A 26,660-nucleotide genomic window follows, 5' to 3' on the forward strand; every position below is an offset into this window, starting at 1 on the left:
GATTTGCGGTGTGACTTAGAGATAGAATACCCCTGAAATCAATCCCAGCATCACAAAAAGATAGAAATTAAAAAAAATTTCAAAGTACAGCATCATAGTATGCACATATTTGTTTAAAGAACACTTTAGTAAATGAGAGGCTTCTCATTTAAAGAACCTCACCTACTGAGTTCATTCACTAAATTAGCATGCTCCATCCATTCCCCTAATAATAAAGTTTATAATAAGGCCATTCCTGCTGTGCAGGCCACTGATAACGGGAAGATTTCAGAGGTACTATGACATGAACAGGAATTTTTTTTTAAAGGGGTTGGAGTTAAATTAGTGGGAAAAGTGCTAGGGAGAGATACCTTAGAGTAATATTATGAATAATGATACAGAGGCAGAAGAGGGGAAACTTGCTCTCACACACCACGTGTTTCTTCTGGACTCCACAGAAGCCAAGCTCTGCCACAGAGTGTCTCACCATAGAGCACCCATAGGCTGACACTTCAAAATGGTCACCCCCTGGCCCTGCAACAGCACCGCCTATCTGTGGCCACCTCACTGCCCCACTCTCTACCACAATGTGTACTTTATTCTCACAAGACTAAGAACAAGAGGACCCCTCACACCCACCATGCTGCTTTGAACAGATGACCACATTCATTTCCCACTTTATTAAGAAAACCAAACCCCTCAGAACAGAGCCTGCACTTCTACCCAATGAAAACACTCACAAACACGCCTGTATCTGCACCTAAACTCCTTTCTGACTCTGTGATGGAAGACCTGTCTTTTCTTTCTAAAACCAGTCTCTCCGTAATGCTATGGAGACATATCCCTCCTGACTTCTGATGAACATTATATTATCAGTAATCCATTTTTCCTTGCAGTTTTTATCCTCTCCATTTTAGATAATATTTTTAAATAAACTTGTTTACTCAGAGTTTAAATAACTCTGCCTTAAGCCCCTTGGTCTTCATGCCGTTTTGCTCTACTTCACAGACTCCCTGAAAAAGCGGTCCATAAACTCTCGGTCTCCATTTTGTAACCCTCCCTCCAGTCTGTAACTACCTCAACCTTGTTGTACTGTTCATGACTTGATCAGATCTTCGTGACCTGCGTGGTGCTCAATCCAGTAATACTCGGTTCTCATTTTTCTTGATTTGTCAGCAGGTGTCAACGGTCTTGGTCCTTCTTTCCCGGAATCTCCTCCCCAGTGGTGCTCGCGAATGCATCCCCATACTCTAGTTCCTTGTTCTTCTCAGGATCCGATTTTCTATTCCTTCTCCCAAGCCATCAAATGCTTGATTTATCAAAATTCACACTTTTCCCCCAAACTGTTATCATCTAGATCCAAGATTTCTATTAATGTCTCTGTCCAGATAACACATGGAATGTTTAACACAATCGTTTATCTGAGATAATTATAGGTTCCTGTGTAGTTGTAAGAAATAATACAAAGCAATCTCATCACCTTTAGCTGGTTCCCTCAAGGATAGCATTTTTTTTTTTTTTTTGGCTGTACTAGAGATGGAACCCACAGGCGTTCTACCCCCGAGCTATACCCCCAGCCCTGTTTTTCAGTCTTTCTTATTTTTGAAACAGGGTTTCACTGAGTTGCGAAGGACCTCGCTAAGTAGGTGAGGCTGTCCGCGAACTGTGATTCTCTGGTCTCCGCCTCCCGAATGCTGGGATGACAAGCATGCGCCACCACGCCCGACTTAATGATAGCATCTTATAGAATTTGAGTATGATGATCACAGCAAGGTACTGATGTCAACACAATGGAGGGAGAGTATTCTCATCTCCTACTAGATCCTAAAGAGTTTCCATCATGTTTTTTCTCATAAAACTTGTATAATTTTGTGTATTATGTTTAAGTCTATAAGTTTGCTTGGGTTAATTTTTCTTTAGGTAGGAGGTTTAGATTGAGGTTTATGTTTTTGTGGGTGGATGTTAAGTTGTTCCCGTCTTATCTCTTTGCAAAGCAACCCTTTCTTCATCAAATTGCTTTTGCAACCTTGTTAAAAATCAGCTGGACATGCCTGTGCGTGTCTATGTCTATGTTTTCATCCTGTTCTATTGATCTGTGTGTCTGCACCCCACCATGACTCAGTCCCTCACTCAACCATCTCTGACAGCAACTGGGCGGGGAATGGAGGTGCCTCATTCCAGTAGAGTAAGACGTGGAAGTCCTGCTGCCCACCTCACCCCTGACTACTGTGTGTGGGAGTGAGGTCACAGTTTCTTCTGCAAAATATGGCTGGATTTGAGTGATTTGTGTCTAAAAGTTTTCTGTCTTGTTAGGTATCCCTTTTCTGAGACTTAGGCTAGAGACAGCAGGCTTTTCTTGGGCCATTTTATTTTTTTATTTTTTATTTTTTATTTTTTTTGCAATTTGGGCTTTTTTTTTAATCTCTTTGTCTGGAATATTTAAGGCAGAAGAAAACCCAGGGAACCCAGAATCTTGTTTCTTGGGTCCTCACGTCCCTAGGTAATGTATCTCCCTCTCTGTGCCTTTCAGAGTCATATTACATTCTCTGTATATATAATTTCCAGGAATCTTAGTGTAGTCAGTGGGAGGAACCAGGAACACTATGCCTACTTCATTTTTCCAGAAGCAAGAGTTTGACTCATAGACTTTTACCTCCAGCCTACGTCCATTCTCTAGGATCCAAAAGCAAGTATCTTCCTGTCACTTGCTTGGCTGAATCTCCAAGACACTTCTAATGAAACCCAGGCTCACAGCTGAGCGTCTTTAATGTTGTTCTCCAGTCTTCCTGCTACACAATGGAGGAAACTGAAAGCTCCCGGCACCTCTATTTTCCTCCCATTTCAACCATCATGAAATTGTCTTTGCTTATTTCCTTTCGAGCTTGTCAAGCCTTCCTGCTCCTCTGAATTTATAGACTACAATTCTCAGAGTTATTATCATAGCAAATCAAAACTTTCCACATAACCCGCCCTGGTCCACATCCTTCTCTGTGTTATAGCTAGAGCAATCTTCTCAAAACACTGTTGTTTTGAAACTTGGCTATTTCTTGTAGAACGATTACTTCTTTTTAATGTTCTTTGACCTCACCTCCAAGTCTTGTACCTATCTATTACAGATGCTCAACAAAGAGCTGTTGATAAATGACAAGTGCCCCAACATTTTGGATACACCCCTCTCTAGTTAGATTCAGGTCACCTGGAGGGCAGAGGCAGACCCTAAACCCTGTGTGTCCGCAGTGCTGCAGCCACCTGTAAATGCTGCGACAGTGATCGTTGTATTCCAATAACTTTATACAAGATTATATCGACTATGTGGCTAAAAAGGGAATGGACACAAAAAATAATAATGACCATCTACTTATTCATTATCTCGTTATTTTTAAATCAAGTGAATATACTTGTCTCCTCGGTGATTTCTATATCCTTGTCTTATAAATATTCTTAAATTTACCTCACTTTTAGTCCCTGTAAAAAATCTATAAAATGCTCTCATCATTTTTACAGGATAATAATTACAGGGGAAGACTAGTCATAAATATATAAAAAGATTAATATTGACAACAAAAATGATAAACTCATCACAAATAAATACATTCACTTGGCCTTCCCAAAGAAGTGTTAAGTTATCACCAACTCTTCACTAAGCTGTTTGTTTTTGCATTTGTTCCTTCTAAGGAAAGATCATCAAAATATTGTGTTAGACATTGAGACCATATAAAAGAAAGAAGAAATATTTCCCCTCCCTGGAAAATCATACATGTCACTTGGGTAAGGAACAATCATTAGGCTTCTAGAAAGGGGTGGGTTAGTTAGAGAAGACTTCTTGTAAGAAAAAATTTTGATTCCATTCTCTAATTGAACAGTAAAGTATCAGGGGAGAAAGGGATAGAGAGACAAACATAGAGGCAGAGGCAGGGTCAGAAAAATACAGGTAAAAGGTATATAAATGCTGGGCGTGGTGGCGCACGCTTGTAATCCCCGCGCTTGGGAGGTGGAGACAGGAGGATCGCGCAGGTTAGAAGCCAGCCGCGCTGGCTTAAGAGACTCTGTTTCCAAATACAGAGTATAAAATAGGCCTGGGAGTGTAGCTCGAAGGTAGAAGGGTTTCTAGGAACCCAAGTACCACCAAAAAAAAAAAAAAGTATATAAACAAGAACAGGTAGAACTTAGACAAGCAATGGCAAAACCACTAATTTAGTCACAAAAAATTCTGTAATGTATTTATATTGCTCTAAGTGAGAGATACACAACATATAATTTAGAATGTGATAACAATAGAGATCCTGAGTGGTCCAGTTCCAGTCTTCCTCTTACCACAGTCAATTTATACTTCATATTTGTAACTAATATTAAACATCAGAGATACACTCTAAAACGTTAATATTATCACCTAGGATTAGGGTCACATTTAAGACAACTGATAAGTCTCTTCACCACTAAAGTTCCTATAGCCTCTAGAAGTAGAATGAGATTCTATTTCACAGGTGAGATTAAAAAAATCAGTGTAATTCAGAATTTCAAAAAAAATGCTCGGGGGCGAACCATAAAATTTATGTAGAAAAAAAAGGTAACATTTGATTTTTTGGAGCCATGAGAGGCTAAGTTTACAGAGCAAAAATGTGTTTCTTTACTACTACTGCTACTACTACTTATTTATACTTTTTATGCTTTTACTGGTGAATTCTAGTTTCACCAATAACATCATAATGTAGTTTGCTGTGAAGGTGGCATACATGCACAGAGAAATCGTGGGCTTTCCCCTGGATCACTCCCCACCGCCCCATTCCCCATACAGGGTCCTGCGGTGGACTTCAGTATTCTCACATATGTGTGTAATGTCATGGAAGTGATTTCTTCATTGATCCTCCCTTAAACCAGATTCCTGCGTTCCAATGGAATTTCTCCTCCATTATCTGAAGTTTCTCTGGTATCCTGATTACCCTCTAACTGATGCATATGAGAGAAGACAAAGGACCCTTCACTTTGTGACTGGCTAATATCACTTAACATAATGTCTCCAAGTCCATCTATTTTTCTGAAAATAACTTTATTTTGTTCTTGTTTACTACTGAGTAGAATTCCAGTGTGTGCAGAGCCTGTAATTTTGTAATCCATTCATCTGTTGATGGACACCTAGGGTGGTCTCCACTTGGCTATTGTGAATTATTCATGCTTTTGCCTAATTTTGGTATGGATCTTGAATGTGCTTGACTTTCTGGGGTGTTCCTCCATCTGACTTATACTGGTGGACAATGTCAGGGGGAAGGGAACACCTTTTTTCTGGTCCTGTTTCCTAAAGCTACAGGGGGTGGTGTTATACAATTACACAGTCTCTTCATGTTCTTTCTGACCAGCATTTTTACTGTGTCTACTATGAAATGAAATAAGAATTTTTACTAAGTATATGATAGTGGATTGATAACAGCTGCTCCTTTCCACAGATTACCATCTTAAAGAACTTGCCATTGTAATAGCTTAGCTTATACTGCAACCTTTCTTTTAAAGGGTCAGTCAATCTTTGAAGGGAGCAAAAAATGTTTTGTTTTTACTACTATACCGTCAAACTCACAATCGACTTAATCATTTCAAACTTTAGCAATGAATTTACTTTCTTTAAAGATTTTGCATAGATATTATCTGCATTATTACTTGGACCTGATGTTTTTTAATAGGTGATATTTCTATCCAAATGTAAAAGAGTTAAACATTTGAGACAATATGAGTTGGCATGATAACATTACTTACCATTTCTTGTGTGTTGCATCATAGTTGCATCAAAGCCTCCGGTTATTAGTTTCTTTAGCTGTCCCACGATGAAGGAAGTTCGTCCACTAAATAGAAAACAACAAGAAAATTCAAATGGAAATAAGTTGTCACAACTGTACAGTCTAACCCTACCAATCTTTTTCTTACAATTGTATTGATTTTGCTTTCTAGGGACCGAGCCCCTTTTATTTTTACTTCAGAGATGGAGTACTTTATTACAGCGGGTGGGAAAAACCCACAGCATTTTCAAGATTTTGTGGAGCTTTGCTGTAGAGCGTATAATATTGTCAGAAAACACAGTCGACTGCTCTTGAACCTGCTAGAAATGGTAAGTCCTTTGGGAAAGTAGCAAAAATTATAAGCCTCGTTCATGTGTCTGTTCCAATAGTCTTTTTCACTAATGGCTTGGAGTTCCCCCAAAGAGCTTTTCAAAACAGAAAGAAATGAACCAACCAAGAAAATCACAGCACAGTTTATAAGCACATTTCTCGATAATTCCGTATGTTAGTTCACGGCTATCGTCTCAAACATTTCTATTCACAACACTATTGATGCATTTGGAGGTTGGTTATCCAGATTATTTTGATTAAGGCTCAAGTACAGTAGTTTAAAAGATAATCCTGTCAGTCCTATTAGGATTTTTATTAATGCCTTGAGAACCTCACTTACACATCATGGCAACCAAACGATGTGAACCAAACAGATTTTTCTTGGCTCCCTGTCTCAATCCCTTCCTTCAACCACTTGCCAATACCAGAGGGACTTCAGATGATGGAGAAGAATTCCAGTGAAGCCACGGAGGTGATCTAGGGGAACATAGGGGTGGGGAGAGAAAGGATCGATGAAGGAATTACTTCTGTTAGCATTGTGTACATATGTGAGATACCAATGTCAATTTCAATACCCTGTGTGGTATTAGAAATGTAAAGGGATAAGTATACTTTGGAATTATACTCAGCCATAAAGAAAAAAATTACATTGTCTATAGGACAATGGATGGAACTGGAGAACATTATGATAAGTGAGATTAGTCAGTCACCAAAAGTAAGAAATCGGATGCTCTCCCTAGTATGTGGAAGCTAGGGAGGAAATGGGTCATAGGAGGAACTCTAGACAAAGATAGAGAAACCATAGATGAGCATATAAGGCGACCTAACTGAGGAGATGGGAGGGGGAAGAAGGAAATTCTCTAATGTACAGGATGTACATCATGAACATATCAACGTCAATCACTAAGCCAAACAGGAGAAGGAGGGAGGGGGAGGGACGGGGTGGGAATTGGGGAAGGGCTCAATGAGTGATGCGTGCACGTGTGCCTCTACCATCTTATACATTATTAATATTTATGACTACAATGCACCAATCAAAAAATTTTTTAATGTAAAGAGATTAACTAGCAATTCAACCAGAGAGTAGCACATTTAGTGGTATTCCTTGGGTCTGTTGCACCATAGTTCTATATATTATGTTGCCTGGTAGAGGAAATGAGGGTGTGTGTGTGTGTGTGTGTGTGTGTGTGTGTGTGTGTGTTAATGTATGTGTGCGTTATTGGGGATAGAACTCAAGGTGCTTTACCTCTGAGTTCTACCCAATATCTATTTTATTTTCTAAATGATCTCACTAAGTTGTTGACGCTGAGGCTGCCCTGAAAATTATGATCCTCCCAACTTAGCCTCCTGAGTATTGAGATTACAAGTACATGCCACTGTGCTCAGTTAAGGAAATTTAATGGTTTTTTTTTCCCCCTGTCCAATGCAAAAAAAAATAATTGATACACAGGGGAGACATCTGATAGAAATAATCTTCTAGGATGAGAGTGTGGTAATTCCTGTGTGCACATACATTCACATAATAATTACAGCAGTCTCCAAGGAGAGAAAAATACCCCCATCCCATCAGCATGGCGTTTAGAGTCTACTGAGAATTACTGTTTTAAAGCTTTCAGATGGTAATAATTCTGCCAGCTGCTGAGGACACAGGCTTATAGGTTGAACCCCACTGGGTTTATATCCTAGTTTGATATTTTATTGGTATATTTCTTGGGGCATGTTATGGAATCTTAAAAGATTTCTCTTATCTATTAAGAGAAGATAATTGCATCTACCTTGTAGAGTTGATGAATAAATGATCTGATAATGAATGTTTTGCATGGACCAGGCACTGTGGTAAGTGTGGTATGGGTATTAATTGATCACATTTTATAATAACTCTAACTGAAAATTAATATTAAGAATGTAAGCAGGATCTGCCATATAGGTGGGTTTAATTAACTCATGTTATTATACTAGATTCTTGTTAATGTACAACACTTTTCAATATAGCATTCTCTACTTACAAGTAGGTATTTAAGTTTAAATTAATATTAAATAAAGTTAAAAATTCTGGTCTTCAATCTCAGGAGCCACTTTTTAAAGTGTTCAGTGAGCATGTGTGCCCTGTGGTGCCATATTGGACAGCACAGATCTGTAACCCTTTGTAATCCAGCAAAGTTCTATTGGGCATAACTGGATACATTTCAAAGTTTTTGCTATTATTTGATTTGGTTTTTGGTTTTAATTTTCAAACAACATATTTACTGTACTTCTTTCCTCTCTCCCTTGAGAAATAAGGACTTCTAAAAATATTACAAACATGTCTTCATGTTTAAACACACTTTGGTTTCTCCTTGTGTGAACTGGAGATTACAAAGTTCTGATCATCTCCACAATTTTTACATTGGCTTTCAATAATATCCAATGATTTGTACTGGTAGATCTGCATTCTATCTCCCAATTCTAGTAGACCACATTGCAAATATGGGATGGCTTATAGTGATTACAACCTGGGTCTGTACTACAGAGGAAACTCTATAAGGACTAAGTTCATGAACTTGACTTCATTTATATAATAAATATCCAGGCAGTATCAACTCTAATGTCCCCTTAGACTCTTCCAAGGTCTGGCTCCTGAGCCCACGAGTCAGAAACTGTAAATGATGCGTTTATACATAAGACCCAAGCCGAGTTTAAAAATTTTTCATTTTAATAAGAAAGATAAAATCTGTATGCACAAGAAACTGCCTTTAATGCTATATATAACTGCATTAAGAAGAAGCTCCAGGTTGTAACAACTGCCTTAACCAGCTACAGACATTTCAAACTCATACCTAAAGCAAAAAGTCACAGACACACTTCATGCGTTTTCTCAGGTAACACTAAACGTATGCTGGATGACAACTCAGTATGCTAAAATGACATGAAAAGACAGCTGCTTGGAGAGGCAGATCAGGAAACTATTGATGGCTATTTTCTCTTATTTCAGAATTTTTCTGCATGCCTTAAAAAAGATTCAATATATGAGTAACAATTAGTTGATCATTAAGTTAGTTTATGTAATTCTGTTTCACTTAAAAGTAAATATATGGTATTTGGGGTATTAAAATAATTTCTCACAAATACATTAAAATCAGCTTTTGAAAAGTTTTGGCATATATATATATATATATATATATATATATATATATATATATATTCTCTAATTGAATCAAGTCTTAACTTTCAGGCTAAGGAAAACAAATTGGCAGTGGAGGGCACTAATTTGGATTAAGTATGTAATCTCAAATTTAGACTCTTACAGTAGCTAGAATAGATCAGAAGCGGTATGGACCATTTAAACTCATGAATAAATACACACGAAACAGCAGCGTGTTATCACCTCTGTTTCTGGTCATTTACCTCTCAAATCTCTTCTTTTCCTCAAGTGGATAGCTAGAGGGACTCTGTAGATATAGTATTTAGGGAAGGATTCAGGACCACACGTTCTCCGGAAAAGCTTCTTATAAAATAAGAAAAACAAGCCAGGCATGGTGCTGCCAAAAAAAGTAGTAATAATAAAATTAAAAAGTTTAAATTGGTAAAAGGTTATTTCTGCTTATGCATGTAATAGTCTTTTCCTCAATTCTGGCTCTAATGGACTCTTATTGTGTTAAATACCTTAAAAATAATTCAATCTACTGCACTATGGCCCAGTTACAACTTCAGAAATGCTTGATGCGGTCATTGATTCTTCCTCCCCTGAGTGGTCAGTGCCCAGGATGATGAGGCACCAGGGTTTGGAGGGTTTGCTGTGAAGTTAATGGCTCGTCCTCCTCAGAGCACCACATGTTTCTAGATATCTGCAGCATTCTTTATTTTCTCCTGGGGACAGCAGGGAAAAAATAATCTATGAAATTTCCATCTTGCTTAAAAGCAACATCTGTAGGAGACCCAAGAGCGCTGCTGGCTGAGTTCACTGACATAAAAGTCTGTATTTTGTAAGCTTTTCTCTCATTAAAAAAATCAATATCGACCATTATGGAAGACTCCCAGAGAACATAGGGACCATTCACCCAGTTTAAAATGTTCATCACTCCCATTATTGTATCAGATCTTTCCCAGCAGAAATCTTTCTATCTTTTTTCTACGTGGCCAGGAAGACCGCCTGCCTCTCTAAGAAGAACCATCAAAATAGATTTGGACTTAGTAGGGGGAGAAGAAAAGCAGAAACTTTAAAACTGATGCTATCCTTTCAAAAATTACATCAGGAGTCACCTACAGACATAGCTGTGTGGGTGCAGCTATGAAGCAGTCCTTACTTTCTGGGGTTCGGTCACAATACTCAAAACTTTCTTTCCATGAGCAGACTCATTACCAAGGCTGGCTTGGTATCTGTTACCTGTAATCAGCCACATCAGAGGGGGAGAGTTAGGTTCATCTGGCTTGACAGTCTGCACGTGGGAGCTGGTATGTAATGTGTGTGTGTGTGTGTGTGTGTGTGTGTGTGTGTGTGTGTGTGCATGTGCATGCACACACTTGCCTGCAGAGAACGGAGTAAATATAGAGTTTAACTTGCAAGAACATGTGTGACAGGGTCCAGACCAAGCAGATGTGAATCCCGTATATTCATAGACACTGGAATGCAATTTAGACTCTAGAGAAGAAACCTGTTCTTAGCACGTGAATGGTCGTGGTATGATGAAAAAGGAATCTGCCTCAGGAAGTACACCAATGTCTCCAGAACTCTAAGTACAGAGATGATACAATAAAAACCTAATCCAGACTCCAGTTGCTGTCTTGAAACCGCTTCTCTGCGGTTGATTCTGTTAAGTTTAGTGGTCGGTGCTGAATTTGCTGGTAGAAGATTCTCAGAGTCTAATATTTTCAGCCATTTATTTATTTATTCATCCGTTCATCCATGCACTCATTATTTCACAGACTATTATTTAGTTACATCTGTTTACAAAGCCTCATGGCAGTCAGCATAGATAGTTCAATAATGATTACAAGTCCAGTTTCTCTTCTCAAAGAACTTAAAATCAAACAAGAAAAACATATTAAAAGGTAGGAAGTAGAACTATGAGAAAAAGAGGGAACCAAGAGAAGCTTGCCATACAAAAAGAACAGCAATTAAATCTATCAGGAGGATCGGGGATGCTTTAAGGGAATGAAATATTTAAGATAGGCATTGAAAAAGATATCCAATAGACATGGAAGGAGATGAAGAGCATCCCTGGACAGGAGAGAATTTGAAGCAGCACTTTGAAGAGCAAAGGTACGAAATGTTGGAAACGAAGGTAATCACGTGTTGCATTCTTGGGTACAATGGAGAACTCTGCAGAAAATATGGCTGAAATGACAAGTCACGGTTGAGTTGTGAAAGGTGTGCATGACCAGAATGAGAATTTATACTTGAGTGCACGGATACTTGAGAAATGAGAAGTGCGTTTTTATCAATTTGCAATCCACCAGCATAGAAGAATTCCTATTTCCCCACATCCTTACCACCACTTATTGTTTTTTACTTCTTGATGATTACCATTCTAATTGGGGTTAAGTGGAATCTCAATGTAGTTTTAATTTGCATCTCCCTCCCTGAATGCTAATGATCTTAAACATGTCTTTTGTGTGTATTGGCCATCTGTAAGTTTTCTTTTACGGCGTGTCTAGTTCAATAGCCAGTTTTTTGATCGAGTTACTAGTGTTTTTTTCTTTACTGTTAAGTCTTTTAAGTTCTTTGTATATTCTAGATGTTAGTCCTCTACCAGAGTAATAGCTGGCAAAGATCTTCTCCCATTCTGTAGGCTCTCTCTTTAGACTCTTAATGTTTTCCTCTGATGAACAGAAAATGTTTAGTTTAATGTCTTCCCATATATTAATTCTTGTTTTAATTTCCTGAGCTTTGGTGGTCCTATTGAGGAAGTTTCTACTGTGTCTGTATGTTGGAGTGTTGGAACTATACCCTCCTCTCGTAATTTCAAAGTCTCTGGTCTAATTTCCAGGTCTTTGATCTATCTTGAGTTGACTCTTGTGCAGGGTAAGAGGTAGATATTTAATTCTAATTTTCTACAAATGGATAACCAGTTTTCCAAACACCATTTGTTGAAAGATCTGTCTTTACCCCAACTTATGTTATTGGCACTTTGTAAAATACAAAATCAATTTGCTATAAATGTATGGATTTGTTTCTGTATCTTCTTTTCTGTTCCATTGGTCTATCTGTCTGTTTTGTGCCAATATCATGCTGTTATCATTACTATAACTCTGTAGTATAATTTAAAGTCAGGAATTGTGATGCCTCCTGCATGGTTCTTATTGCTGAGAATTGCTTTGGCTAGTCTGGTTTTTTTGGGTTTTTTTGTTTTGTTTTGTGTTCCCATATCCATGTTCATAGCAGCACAATTCATAATAGCCAAATCATGAAACCAACCTATGTATCCATCAACAGATGAATGAATCACAAAGTTATGGGATAGACACACAATAAAATTCTACCCAGCAATAAAGAACAAAATAATGTCATTTGCAGAAAAATGGATGGACTTGGAGAACATTATGTTAAGTGAGATCAGCCAGGCACAGAAAGTAAAAGGTCACATGTTTTATATGTGTAAGCTAGAGAGTAATTGGATTGCCAGAAGGATTTAAGATAATTGGGGGGACACTTCAGTGGATCCAGGGATGTGGTCTAGGGGAAATGGGGGCAGGGGGAGACGGAGAATTAATGAAAGAAACACTTCCACTTACATTATGTGCATATGTGAGCATACCAATGCCAATTTCAATGCCATATATAGAGAAGGGATAGAAGGAAGTCAGAGGAAAACTAACCAAAAAACTAACCAAACCCTGTGTGCATAATGTACCAATAAAAGTATAAAAAACCCCAGGTGTGATGGTGCATGCTTGTAATCCCAGTACTTGGGAGGCTAAGACAAGAGGGTTGCTTGTTAGAGACCAGCCTCCACAATGTAGCAAGACTCTTAGCAACCTACGAGAACCTATTTCAAAATAAAAAATAAAAAGGGGTGGGGTGCATCTCGGTGGTAGAATCCCCCTAGGTTCAATCCCCAGCACCAAAGAATAAATGTGAGGACTTAGATGTGGGGAATCTAAGGTGCCGATGGAAAGGTCTCCAGGACTGGCTGGTCTACTTCCTTGCTTCATTTATCATCTACGGGCCGATGTCTCCTGCATCTGTATTTATATCCGTGGGCTTTAGAACCCTTTCATCCCTCAGCTTTCTTGATTCTACTTCCTACGTACATTTAAAATCCAAGGATGTCTCCATTTCAAACAACTCTTAATCTAGACTTTCGGCTAGCTGTCTCTGCTCTATCTCGTATAAATAACCAGGATGATCTTTCTGAAACACAAGTCAGCCCTCTTGTTCACATGTTCAAACATTTAAGGAGCTGTCTCTTCCCTTTAGGTCATGGTAAAACTCCTGAACGTCGCTAAACGTCCCAGCCCTGTTTACTCCTTAATCTCCATCTCTTGGAACTCAGACATGTGATCTCCAGTCTTCCAGAAAGGCCTCCTGGATTCCTTTATCTGGATATACTGAAGACGTTTTGGTCTCATCTTTCTATTTATAGTTTCTGTGCCCCTGTCTAGGTTCCAGAACCTTTTTTTTCTTCATTTGGACTTCATCTAATCAAATACAGATTCAGTCATCCTCCAACATCACATATGCACTTTAACCCTGATGATTAGGATTAACTTCTCACTGTAAGAGACTCTCTATTCCAGAGCAAAATGTGATTTATCATCTTAGTCATAGAATTACTAAAAAAAAAAAAACAAAACATATTTCTTCTTCTTGGAAAAGTTCAATTTCTTTTTAACTTATTTTTTTTCCAAGAATTTTGTCTACAACTAAAGAGAATTATTATCTTTTCAGTCTGCTGTGTAGTATAAACAAAATATCTTTCTAAAGACTGGCAGAAAAATGCCTGTACAGTTTTATCCTTATTTATTTTATTGCTTTAATAGTCTTTAGTAAATACACTCACTATTGAACTAGGGAAAATTGTGATCTTATAATGTGAGTCATGGAGTCATGAAAGAATACAGGATTAAGAGGCAGAAAAGTGAGCTTTTGACCTGGATACATTGCTTGTAAAGACTAAGGTTGTCTTCTTTCAAAGGGACCTTATTATGTAAGTTTTGTGTAATATTTTGTAATGTACAAAAGTATTTCTCATTCATTAGCCATTCAAGTCTCCCAGAACATGTAGGTATTTTATGCATACTTTAGAATTGAGAAAATAGAGGCTGCCAACAGTTGAGGAACTTTCTTAAGATCACTCGGATTTTAAATGGTGGGTCTGAAAATGCTGACATGGGAACAGTAAGGTTTACATGATTACCTCACTCGTTTTTAATGGAAATAAAATTGAACGTTTACTCTACAAGTGCTTTGGCCATTACGACAGTATTTTATTATTATTATTGCTGCTGTCTCTACCCCTAAAAGTCATGAACTGACACTCATTCATCAGTACAAAACGAAAGGCATTGTATGCAAACTCTGTGTGTGTGTGTGTGTGTGTGTGTGTGTGTGTGTGTGTGTGTGTCTTTCAGTAGAATTAACCAAGTAATTTTAGTTGTATCTTCATTTACTCTGTATTTGTTTGTTTGTTTCTTGTTTGGGGATTTTGGTGTGGTGAAGATGCTACCTGCGGGATTGCCTGAGCTAAGTGGAATCGAGGACCTGAAATATGTGTATAATAATCTCCGTCCACAAGACACAGACCTGGAAGCAACCAGTCATTTTACCAGGTAAGATGAGCTATGAGTGGTGTGTGTGTGTGTGTGTGTGTGTGTGTGTGTGTGTGCCTGTGAATGAACGTGTGCCTCCTGCAAAATGACATCAGATTGGCCCATCATTTGTAGAAAGCTATTGTTTCTAGAAGCAGCTCCTGTCCTCCTTTCTAAAGGATTGGAACAGTGCAGTATGCGTGCCTAGCAGAAGGCCTTGGTCAGTGTTTCTGCAGCATGCTATTGTTTGCTAACCAGTCCCTTCACCTAGCAGATTGCTCAATCAGAGGTCATTGAAAAGTGCAAGGGCTGACATAAATAAATTGCTGGTTCTACTTGGACTATGTCCAGGAAAACAATTTGGAAAAAAAAAACCCACTATTTACGACAAAAAATGAATTCACTGCTTTCATCTGTAGAACAATATAAATCTTGAAATATTTGGTCAAAGACTTGTAGCTGTCTTCTGTTTTTAATCTATTTAAGCATGTCTGTGGAAACACAATTATGCATAAAGGTAAGAGTCTAGGCAGAATACAGAGAATATCAATTAGACTCCAAATCATTGTCCAAAGAGCAGTGCATTCTGTAATATGGGGTCCTTTTGAACTTTGCTTTTTGAATAGATAGCATGATTCCTGACCTATTTTAGATATTCAATAAATGTCAGTTCTAATTATCCTAATAAACAGTTTAAGTAGAAAAAATAGGATTATTTTTCTCCTATAACCACATAATAGTGAATCTTCTTTGTCTGACTTTTAATCATTCTAATATTTTCAATCATAAATCTATAGACATAGATTATAGTCTTTTTAATGAAATGTATGCTTCAGAAGAACACAATAGTTATAATAAAATCTCCCCCAGATCTTACTTTTCTCTCCTCCTTCCAGAATATATAGTAAGGAATCTCCCTCTTTTCCAAGGAGATAGTGAGGTTTTATAGGGATGTCTTACACACTTGGAGAATTTTGCTTGTTTCAGAGATTTCTTTTTCGGGAACTTCATGCCCTTGTGGATGAATAAATGGAATATAATTGAATCACAGACTATTAAAGCTGGAAGAGCTCTTAGACTCTATGTATTCTCAAAATAAACATCCAAATTAAAAAAAAAAAAAAAAAAAAACAGATCCAGAGAACTAAGATCTTGCCTACACTTAACCGGAAATGCAAGGAAAAGAAATAGGATGACAATCTAGCCTTCTGATTTCTCTGATTTTTCCTTTTTCCAGGGTTTTTCTAGCAGTTAATATTGGACACTACATGATCTGTCTAAAGAACACTGGGCAGAGCCCCAGGAAAAACTTTCCTGTTACCTAGTTTGTTTGGTTGGTTGTTGTTATTGTTGTTTTAATTCTACCTCTAGAGCCCAGGGTGGTGACTGGTGCATGCCTGCAATCTCAGCTCCAGAGGTGGAGGCAAGAAGCTTGCAAGTTCAAGGCCAGCCCTGTGTCAAAATAAAAAAATAAAAAGGGCTAGGAATGCATCTCAATGGTAGAGCTTCCCTGGCTTAAATCCACAGTACAGCAAACAAATATATAAATAAAAAATATTCTACCATTTAACATTCACTAGGGGAACATAGCATTTTTTAACAGTCTTGAAATAGTATAGTTACCTATAGGAAAAAAATCTCCTATCTACTAACAAAATTGCAAATATGAATCGCCAGCTTACAGTGACCAAAGTCAGTTGTTTGAAGACTTGGGCACTTTTTGTTTCAAAAATCAGAAACTCCCAAGTTATCCCAGTAACTGAGGATGGGTACCTTGCATGAGAAAAAAATAAACAGAGAAAGTTCCTCTCCCCCAACCCCACGAAAAACAGAATGCCCATCATGGTGACAGGGTCCTGGGAGCTCGAGGCAGCAGCAGAGACCACCACAGCAGGCGTTTACTCCTTCCAGCCTGGCTGCCCAGCCCTGTTCTGATCAGCTCCATCCAGTGTTAGTGGGTTCTCATGCTACAGAATAGAACCCCCTTTTCTTGAAATGGAACTCCTTTCATTGAAATGGACTGTGGCATGGCAGACCATGATTGCTGGGTCTGCTGAGTCGAGAGGGAAGAGAAGGAGTTGCAGGGAGGGGGCCAGAATAGGTACAGTAAAGAAATACACGGCCGGGCTTCAGGGCCTGTTTTTGAGATGTGTCACTATTAGGCAATTACAGTGCTGCATTTTACTATTTTGCTAGTCTCTCCTAGCACTTAAAAAAATAAATAAAACATGACAAGCTGTGTATTAATTAATTAAAAAGCTCTTCCAGGCCCTGGACAATGAGTAAATGTAAATAGGCTTTATCTGTTCAAGTCTCAAGACCTCTTTCTGCTTTCTGCTTCATCTGACATGCCCAGATCTGTAGAGAACATCGCCTTGGATACAAGAAGGCTTGCCTTAGGGTGACTTGTCTCCTCTCCCCATCCCATACAGCATGAGCAGATGGGGCAGTGAGTCTGAGCCAGGCTGGCCATACCTGACTCAATCGCCTTCTCCAACACTGTGCAGAGAGTGTTAAGAGAGAGGGTTCATTCTCCACTGCGCACTTACAAGGGCTCGGGTTATATGAGCTAGAATTCCTCATTCTTCAGATTAATAATCCTCCTTGACTTGCCATTTCCTACCTCTGACTTCCTGGGCCTGCTACAGTCTGATGGCCTTTGTCAAGGTTTATCCAGCTTCTTCTGTTATTTCCAAATCAACCCTTTTCCAGTAGATCATTTTCTTAGTGTGCATTCATTTCTTCTTCGTCTATTGCATTTACCATATAGTAAATTCCGGTCATCATTCTTGCAGATATAATCAAAAGATCTGACCACCTAACTTAGAAGAAAGGAGATTTATTTTCTTACAGTTTCTGTTTCAGTCCCTGTGTGTCCAGGGACCGTGGATCTCAGGGCATGGCCGCAGAAATCAGAAGGAGGGAGAGTACATCGGCTGTGATCCTCACATCATGGAGACCAGAAACAGGAACCTGAGCAGGGGAAGAGCCATATTTATAATCCCCATGGCTGCACCCCCAGGGACCACTTCCTTCAGCCTCCTGGGTACCACCCAGATAAATCCATTGCTACAGATTATCCAGCCTCTTCTGTTATTTCCAAATCAACCCTTTTCTAGTAGATCATTTTCTTAGTGTGCATTCTAAATCTATTGCTACAGATTTATCTACTTCTGGAATGACAACCCTCATGCCTTAATTATATTAACTCTGAATGCTAATAAATGAGCTCCTTTGAGGATATTTTAACATATAGAATTATAAAATTTTGAGAGTATAGGGAAACTTATCTTTCAATTCATTTCACCTGTGATATTTGCAAGAACTAGTACTCCTATGAAATCTCTGGTTATCCAAGTGCTCAGCCATCTCCTCTACATAAGTCTACAGAACATGTCATTTGCTATACTTAATTTATTACTGAACCACATACGGTCCTGCATATCACCATCATTGAAATATTGGTTAGTTACATCAATTTATCTCAAGTAAAGGAAGGAATATTCTTCTCATTTCCCTACATCTAAGAATATCTAAACATGAAACAAGCCCATTTAAACAAAAAAATTAAACAATCAACTCTAAGTATATAAAAGATATAATTATAGCTAAATTATAATTTAGATCTCTCATATATCAGGCCCAGCTCTAAGTGTTTTTCATAAGTTATATATTTGTCATCACAAAACTATGAGATAATGATATTGTACCTACATTTTTAGGTTAGAGAACTGAGACCCCCTAAAAAACTAAAAGAAGTTGGCAAAGGATATATCCTGCAGGAGGCAGAGCCATGACTTAAATCTAGGGACCTTTTTCCAGTGTGTGGGGTCTCAATCAATGACTGGTCTATGTGCCCAGAGTCACCTGTCCACGGGCAAGCTCTCCGAGCCCCTACTTCATGATCCAGGCCTCAAGTTTCTCAGGGCCCTTCAGAGCTTTGGCTGAAGTCTGACTTCACCCCATCCCAGTTGCTAACCTTCTTTTCCTGAATTTCCTGAGCTTGCCTCAGCAGAAGACAGGTCCCTTCCCAGAAATATTGTCCCTGCACCACCACCAGCAGTCCTCTAGATGTTTGGACACCCTGTTGGATGACCTGGCAGGTGACCGCTGCAGGCACTGGACTTTTCCCACTCCACCACATCCCTCATGCACACAGTCTCTATCATTTTATTCTTCTCAGGAACATCTCCCATGAGATTTCCTCTCCCGTAAGCCTCCAAACCTGTCTCAGTGGTATAATTTATATTTTATATTTATGTCTCAATTATATGCCTTTATATTTAGATATTTTAGATATGATTTAATGTACACATAGTGTGCCTATTCAATTCTCTAAGTTCTCTGGTTAGTGTATATGTGTCAGTGTATAGATATGCTCAAAGTGTGTGTGTGTGTGTGTGTGTGTGTGTGTGTGTGTGCGCGTGTACCTATACTAGGTGTGTGTATATACATAAATGTATATATACTGGTATATATATATATATTATATGCATATAATATACATTATATGCATATAATATATATACATATATATGTATATATACTGAGTAAGGTGGCTCATGCATGTAATCCCAGTACTTGGGAGGCTGAGATAGGAGGATCACAGGATCAAGACCAGCCTCAGCTATTTAGTGAGACCTTCAGCACTTAGCAAGACTCTGTTTCAAATTTTTAATTATATATGTATATAAATATATATGACTGGGAGTGTAAGTCAGAGTGAGAATGTACCTAGGTTCAATCTCCAGCATAAAAAATATATAAATTTTATGCTTTTTAATTGTATTATTTTATTAACATAATACTTATATATTAAAATATAATATATAAAATTATATTGTACACAGTATATAATTATATAAAATAATGTATTGATATATAATACTTTATAATAATAGTAGATATTAGATATTCAATATTATATTAATATATTATATATACATAAAGAGATGATAGGAGAGAGTGCCTGTACAATTAAAATTTTTTATTAAATGTTTGTGTATATATGGTTTTGGGTTTTTTTTTTTGCAGTACTGGGAATGGAACCCAGGAGCATTCTACCTCTGAGCCCTATTTTTTATTCTTTATTTTGAAACAGGGTCTCACTAATTTGCAAAGGGCCACACTACGTAGTTGAGGCTGTCTGCAATCCACAATTCTCCTGTCTTAGCCTCCCAAATGCTTGGGATTACAAGCCTGTGCCACCACACCCAGCTTTATATACCAAATTTTAAGCCTTTCCCAGCACATTATATCTTGCACAATGAAGAACTTGTTAAAGAGAATCAAGAGACCTCCATTATTTGTGCCTTTGATTCTTCACCCTTCAAAAAAGTTTTCTACAATCTATTATTTGTATTCAAATTTGTTTAAAAATTTTATTTGAAAATTTAAGGAAATTATACAATATTTCTTCTGTGAGCTCTTAAACAATAGAGTTAGTTTATGAAAGTAAGGTTAGTTATAAACAATAATGCAACTTTAACACAATACTTGTGATTCAAATAAATGTTAAAAGTTATATGTGTATGTTTACAACTGTCCCTGGATATTTCTGGTGGATTTATTCAATGTTTTCCCCAAAGATACCCAAATCCATTAATGTTCAGGTCTCTTATATAAAATGCATACTCTGAGCTGGTCATGGTGGTGCATGCTTATAATCCCAGTACTTGGAAGTTTGAGACAGGAGGATAACAGGTTCATGGCCAGCGTCATCTACTTAGGCCCTCTGCAACTTAGTGAAAACTTGTTTCAAAATAAATAATTTTAAAACTGGGGCTGGGAACGTAACTTGGACGTTGAGTGCTCCTTGGTTCTATTCCCAGTACTGCACCAAAAAATGCATACTGTATGCAAATAATTTAAGTACATTCCTCTTCATGCTTTAATTTATCCCTAGACTATTTAAAATGTGAATGGTTGATATAATGTGTCAGTCACCATTCACACTGCTATTACTTAAAACAACTGACCACACAATTTAGAGGAAGGAAGATTTATTTGCTCACACTTCTGGAGATTTCAGAGGTTCCGTTTGTGTCGGGCTAGGTCAGCAATGCTCAGGGTATGGCACAGTAAACACAGAGAGGGAGAGAGGAGGTTCTCATCCCACTCTACAGAGGACAAGAGCCAGAGAGAGCAAACAAGGAGGCTCAAGGACACACACACTGACCCTACCACATACCAAGGGACCCACCTCCTCCAGACATACTCCACCTGCCTAATTTACTGCCCAGTAAACCCATTACAATAGAATTATCCACTGATGAGCTTACAACCATCATGATTCAATATGTCAGCTTTAATACATGAGCTCTTTAGGGGAAATTTTATAACTAACCATAAAACGTACTGTACTGTTTTAGGACAAAGATATAATCATAATAAAATAGTTTTTATATTTCCCGTGCTTGGGAGGTGGAGACAGAAGGATCGCGCTGGTTCGGAGCCAGCCTTGCTGGCTTAAGATACCCTGTTTCCAAATAAAAAAAATTATAAAATAGGTCTGGGAGTGTAGCCCAGAGGTAGAAGGGCTTCCAGGAGCCCCAGTACCACCAAAAAAACCCCACAAAAAACAAACAAAAAATGCTAGGGGTGTAGCTCAGCTATAGAATGCTCCTGGATTCCATCCCTAGTACACACACACACACACACACACACACACACACACACACACACACACATACATATATACATATATAGAATATATATTAATTTTATTTAAATGAATATAAAATTTATTTTCTGGCCATGAATTTCTTTCTCATCTTCCTCAACTCCTTTTTCTACTTCTCTTACTGTCTTCTTCTCCCCTTACAGCTGAGCACTGCTAAATAGAATCAAGAAATGTCATGATTCACACTGAAACAAATTGATACTCCCCGAGAATATCTCTGCAGAACCCACTGCCAGGCAACAAAGGGAACCATCCGTTAAAATGTTGCCCAAATGGGTTATTTCAGAAATTTCCATCGCTCTCAGACTTTGGGTTATCTGGCCTTAGGAACAGAGAACCGACTTCACAGAGCTGAATGCAGTGATGGATCATTGGCCTCACCGCCAACTCCCCTTCCACATACAGCGAGCAATCCTTATTTCATCAAATTTCTTCTCCAAAAGTGAGAGGAAAATTTTCAGTGGATCCCCAGACAGCCACTCGGACCACCACAGAGATTCTCTCTTTTAGTCGGTAATAGATCTGCTGCCCCTTTAGCCAGAACTGAAGTCAACTTGAAGCAAAGTGAAATCCCAAATTTAAAGAGAACTATTTGAATTAGTGAGATGTTTTCACAGCAAAAACCAAAGGCTGTATTTGGCATTCATAGGACATAGGTGTGCTCAGACTGTAACCTAATGAACTGCAGAAGTCCACTATGCCTGGCTGGTTTCTAGTGGATTCACAGACCCGTCCTGCTTCTTTCTCCCTGCCCATTGTCCAACAGTCCAGGTGTTAACCTCCAGAGAGAGGCAATTTCCAGCTGGCCTTTCTCATACAGGACAGGATCCTTCCTGCAAAGGCACCATGAAATCTCTCGGTCCTACCATGGGTCACCCACCTCTTTACGAAATGCCACCTGCACCACTTCTCTGAACTTTGCACCTCACAGGGAGTGATCTAGTAGGGGTCACAGGGCAGAACAGGTTCGTTGGCTCAAAGGAGACATAATGAAATCCAGAGTGTGCACCTGGAGTCCCCATCACAGATGCGGGAGCCGGAGTCCCTGGCCATCAGGCCTTGCAAAGTGCTAGAAGTCCCGCTCCTTCCCGCTCATCGCTCCTAGCTGGAGAGTGAAACAGACTGTTCCAAAGTACACAAGCACAATTCAATGGCTTTGTATCTGGCTTCTCCTCAAACACAAGAAAAAGATCATGGGACAGAGGTATGGATCCCTAGGTTCTTTTATCACTGAATTTTCTTTCTCTCCCTTTTGCAAATTGTTCTCCCCATGACCTGCTATAATTCTGCAAATAAGGATCAGTGTTTCCTTGGCCTTATCTTATCCATTGATGCCTAAAATAGCAGAACCTAGAGGGATTAAAAATCAAGATGTTCCAACTTCCCCAAAATTTGGAGAACAGAGTTAGAGAAAAGCAAATTGAAACAAGTGGAATTTCTCCTGTAATTGTAAAAGACTCTCATTGTGTTTAACTTAATTATAATAAGGAATCTGAACTATATTGACTTTAGAAGCTCTTTGTGTGTGTGTGTGTGTGTGTGTGTGTGTGTGTGTGTGTGTACATGTGTGCAAAAAAAAATAGTGGGGATTGAACCCAGAGGCCTTCTACCTCTGAGCTACACCCTCAGCCATGTATTTTATTCTTTATTTTGAAGCAAGGTCTTCTTAAGTAGCCGAGGCTGGCTGCGAACCTGCAATCTGCCTGTCTCACCCTCCCAAGTACTGGGATTACAAATGTGCACCACCACACCAGGCTTGTTTTTTTTTGTTGTTGTTTTTGTTGTTGTTGTTGTTCTTTGTTTTGTTTTTGTTTTTAGTTTTTTTTTTGTTCTTCTCCTTTTATTTATTTATTTATTTTTATTTTATTTTATTTTTTTATTTTTAATTGGTGCACTGTATTCATACATCATAGTGGGATACATACTTTTGTAGACATACATGCACACATTGCCCAGTCAGCCCTCACCCGATCCCCACCCCATTCTCTCCCTATCCCTCCCTCCCATGCTTGGCTTAGTAGTTGACATCTAGTATTATAGCAATTTATCAAAAATTAAAAATGATAATCTCACATAACAGTTTCATTTGTCTGATACCAAGCTTTTGATGACTTAAAGATAACATTTCAGTATTTCTTTTTGCTTTTTTCTTACCAGAGAATATTTTTTTCTATTTTTTAGGTGAAACTATCATATATTTATATATTTATTTTTCAGAAAAAAAATCTATCCTAATATGGAATATGGACTCTAGGTACCCACAACGATCTTGAAAAAGAACAAAGCTAGAAGATGTATATTTTCTGATTTCAAACCATATAAAGCTACAATAATTGAAACAGTGTAGTACTATTCTAAAGGCAGATATATAAACCATTGGAGTTAAATAAAAGCCTAGAGCTAAATTCTTCCCTATATTGTCAAGTTATTTTTGACAAGGTTTCCACGAACATTTGGTGGTGGGAATAATAATCTTTTAACTAAATATTGTTGAAAAATAATAATTACATGGAAAAGAATAAAATTGGACCCTTACCTAATCCCATATACAAATATTAACTCAAAATAGATAAAAGACCTAAATATAAATCTTAAGACTATAAACTTTTAGGAGAAAATCTGGGTCATAAAACCTCACAACATTGAAATTGGCAGTGATTTCTTGGATATGATTTCAATGGCACAGGCAACAGAAGAGTATACAAACTCCCTAAAAAATAAAAAAAATATTGTATAACCAAAGACAATGTAAACAGAGTTAAAAGTTACTAATAGAATTGGATAAAATATTTCCAAATGCTATATCTGAAGGCATATTAATATTCCAACTAGAAATCCTAAAAATTAACAACAATAAAGGCAAACAATACAATTTAGAGATAGGTAAAAGCCTAACATAAATAATGAATCTCCACAGATAACCAATCTTAGTTGTCTGTTGGATGGAAACTCTTGTTTCTCTGGTTCTGGTGTGTGTTACCTATTTCTTCTTCGTAGTTAATCTCTTTGAGTATTTTCTCTAGTGCTGGTTTTGAAGACATAAATTCCTTCAGTTTCTGTTTGTCATGGAAGCTTCTTATTTCTCCATCTAATTTGATAGAAAGTTTTGCTGGGTAGAAAATTTTTGGCTGGGAGTTGTTTTCTTTCAGAGTTTGGAATATGTTACTCCAAGCCCTTCTGGCTCTCATGACTTGGTTTGGGAAGTCTGGAGTGATTCTAATTGGTTTGCCTCTGAATGTCACTTGGCCCTTTGTTTTTGTTGCCTTTAAGATTCTCTGCTTGGCTTCCACATTGGTCATTTTGACAATTATGTGGCGTGGGGATCCTCTTCTCTGATCCTGTCTAAAGGGAGTTCTATAAGTTTCCTGGACCTGCGTATCGACCTCTTGCTCTATGGAAAATTTTCTGCTATTACTTCCTTGAAGAGATTGTTGATCCCTTTGGTTTCACTTTCTTTTCCCTCCTCTATTCCAATTATTCTTAGGTTAGCTCTCTTAAAATGGACCCATATTTCTTCAATATCAGATTCCTGCTGTCAGATATTTTTTCCTAGATTAGAAACTATGCGTTCATTTTTGGAATGATCATCTTCTAAGAGCGAGATTCTGTTCTCCATGTGGTCTAATCGGTTGTTTGTGCTTTGAATTGAGGCCTTTACTTCATTAATTGCATCCTTTATCTCTTTTTGGCTCTCTCTGAGTTCTTTTCGAAGCACCTCTATTATTTCTACAGTTATTTTCCTGATTTGATCTTCTAGAAATCTCTGATTTTCTGTTTTATCGGGTTCTGATGTTGTGGGGTTGTGAGCATTCATTGCTCCAGTATTATTCCTCTTTCCCATGATTTCGGAAGTTTGTGCCTTCTCTGCGTTCTCCCTTGGGTCACTATGACTTCACTTAAGGTGCTCTGGATCTCGAGTCAGTAGTATCTCAGACCCCACTACTTCTTTACTGGGTTTTATCACAGAGTCTCCGACCCAGAGAGTCGATAGAGGCTGCTTTAGACTGTGGGGGGTGCCAGGTTGCACGTTCTCCTATGGTGTGATATCACTGCCACCGCCCCTCTCCCACTGGGTCAAGTCCCAGTGAGTACAGTACTGGGATTTCTCCGCTGTGACCCACAATTTGACTCACTGTTCTTGAGTACACAGATGTAGCTGTACTGAATTCGGTGAATTCGGTGCTGTTGCCGCCGGTGGCAATATGGCGCCGCTGCTACGCCCTCGGCTATGGGGCTGGCGTTTTTTTTTTTCTTGGTTTTGATTTCCACTCTGAATCCCTGCAGCGTGTGCTGAGCTCAGCTACTGGGAGCTTTAGATGCCCTCTGCGCCGAGAAATCCCGCCTGGCTGTTACGCAGCGGCTCCCCTCGGCTTGCTGTGGCCGTCCCGTGAATTCGCCGGTGCCGCCAGCAGTATGGCAATGCTGCCGCGTCCTCGGGCGTGAAGCCGCGTCCTTGGGCGTGAGGATCTCCTCTGTGGCTCTGTTCTCAGTCCGCTTTCTCTCTGGAGCCTGGTGATTTTTTTTGTTTCTCTGGTGATGTTGTTTTCTGGCTTTGAAAGGCGCTGATTTTGTGGTAATGGAGATTTGTTGTTAGCGGGGCTCTTAAGCCCCGCTTTTCTCGGTCGCCATCTTCCCGGAAGTCTTGTTTTTAGTTTTTGAAACAAGATCTTGCTAGGTTGATGAAAGTCTTACTATTAGCTGAGGCTGTCCTCAAACTACCATCCTCCAATCTCAACCTCTCAAATACTGAGATTACAGGCATTACCATGCCCAGCTTAAGCTCCTTTATAACTGGCAGATATAACAGCTTTCACAGTTTTTGTATTTCCCAACTTGCCCACCCATTCACTCTTCTAAATTGCTGCAATGGGAAAATCTCTGGTTCTGAATTATAAAAGTTACACTGACAATTTGCCTGAATACCAAGTTGGGACCCACCTTTTCTCTTAAGTAATTTTTTTATAAAAAAAAAAAAGGTATTTTGAACCTTTGGGATATGGTCAGCTTAAAGGTTAAAAGCATTTGAAAAGTGTAAAGTATCTACCCAGGGTGCCAAAAATCATTAGTTAAAAAAGACAAAGATGAAGGATCCAGATGGTGCTGGTTTATAGCAGTGATTCTACGTGCAGTGGCTCTAAGCACCGCTTAATCTGCACTGCTATTTCTGGACCTGCACA

General features: G+C 38.5%; 1 protein-coding gene across 1 annotated transcript in view; it reads left to right on the top strand.

Annotated features, from left to right (window-relative positions):
* PIK3C2G (phosphatidylinositol-4-phosphate 3-kinase catalytic subunit type 2 gamma) overlaps nucleotides 1-26,660 on the top strand; it is a gene marked incomplete at both ends in the record, with an annotated part of 285,908 nt that overhangs the window by 188,701 nt on the left and 70,547 nt on the right. The window contains 2 exons of the mRNA XM_080705040.1: nucleotides 5,917-6,073; nucleotides 14,713-14,822. Coding sequence (XP_080561166.1) covers nucleotides 5,917-6,073; nucleotides 14,713-14,822 — 267 coding nt within the window. The remainder of the gene's footprint in view (nucleotides 1-5,916; nucleotides 6,074-14,712; nucleotides 14,823-26,660) is intronic.

The sequence above is a fragment of the Muscardinus avellanarius genome (genome assembly GCF_963383645.1).
Source record: "Muscardinus avellanarius genome assembly, chromosome: 11".
Lineage (NCBI taxonomy): Eukaryota > Metazoa > Chordata > Mammalia > Rodentia > Gliridae > Muscardinus > Muscardinus avellanarius.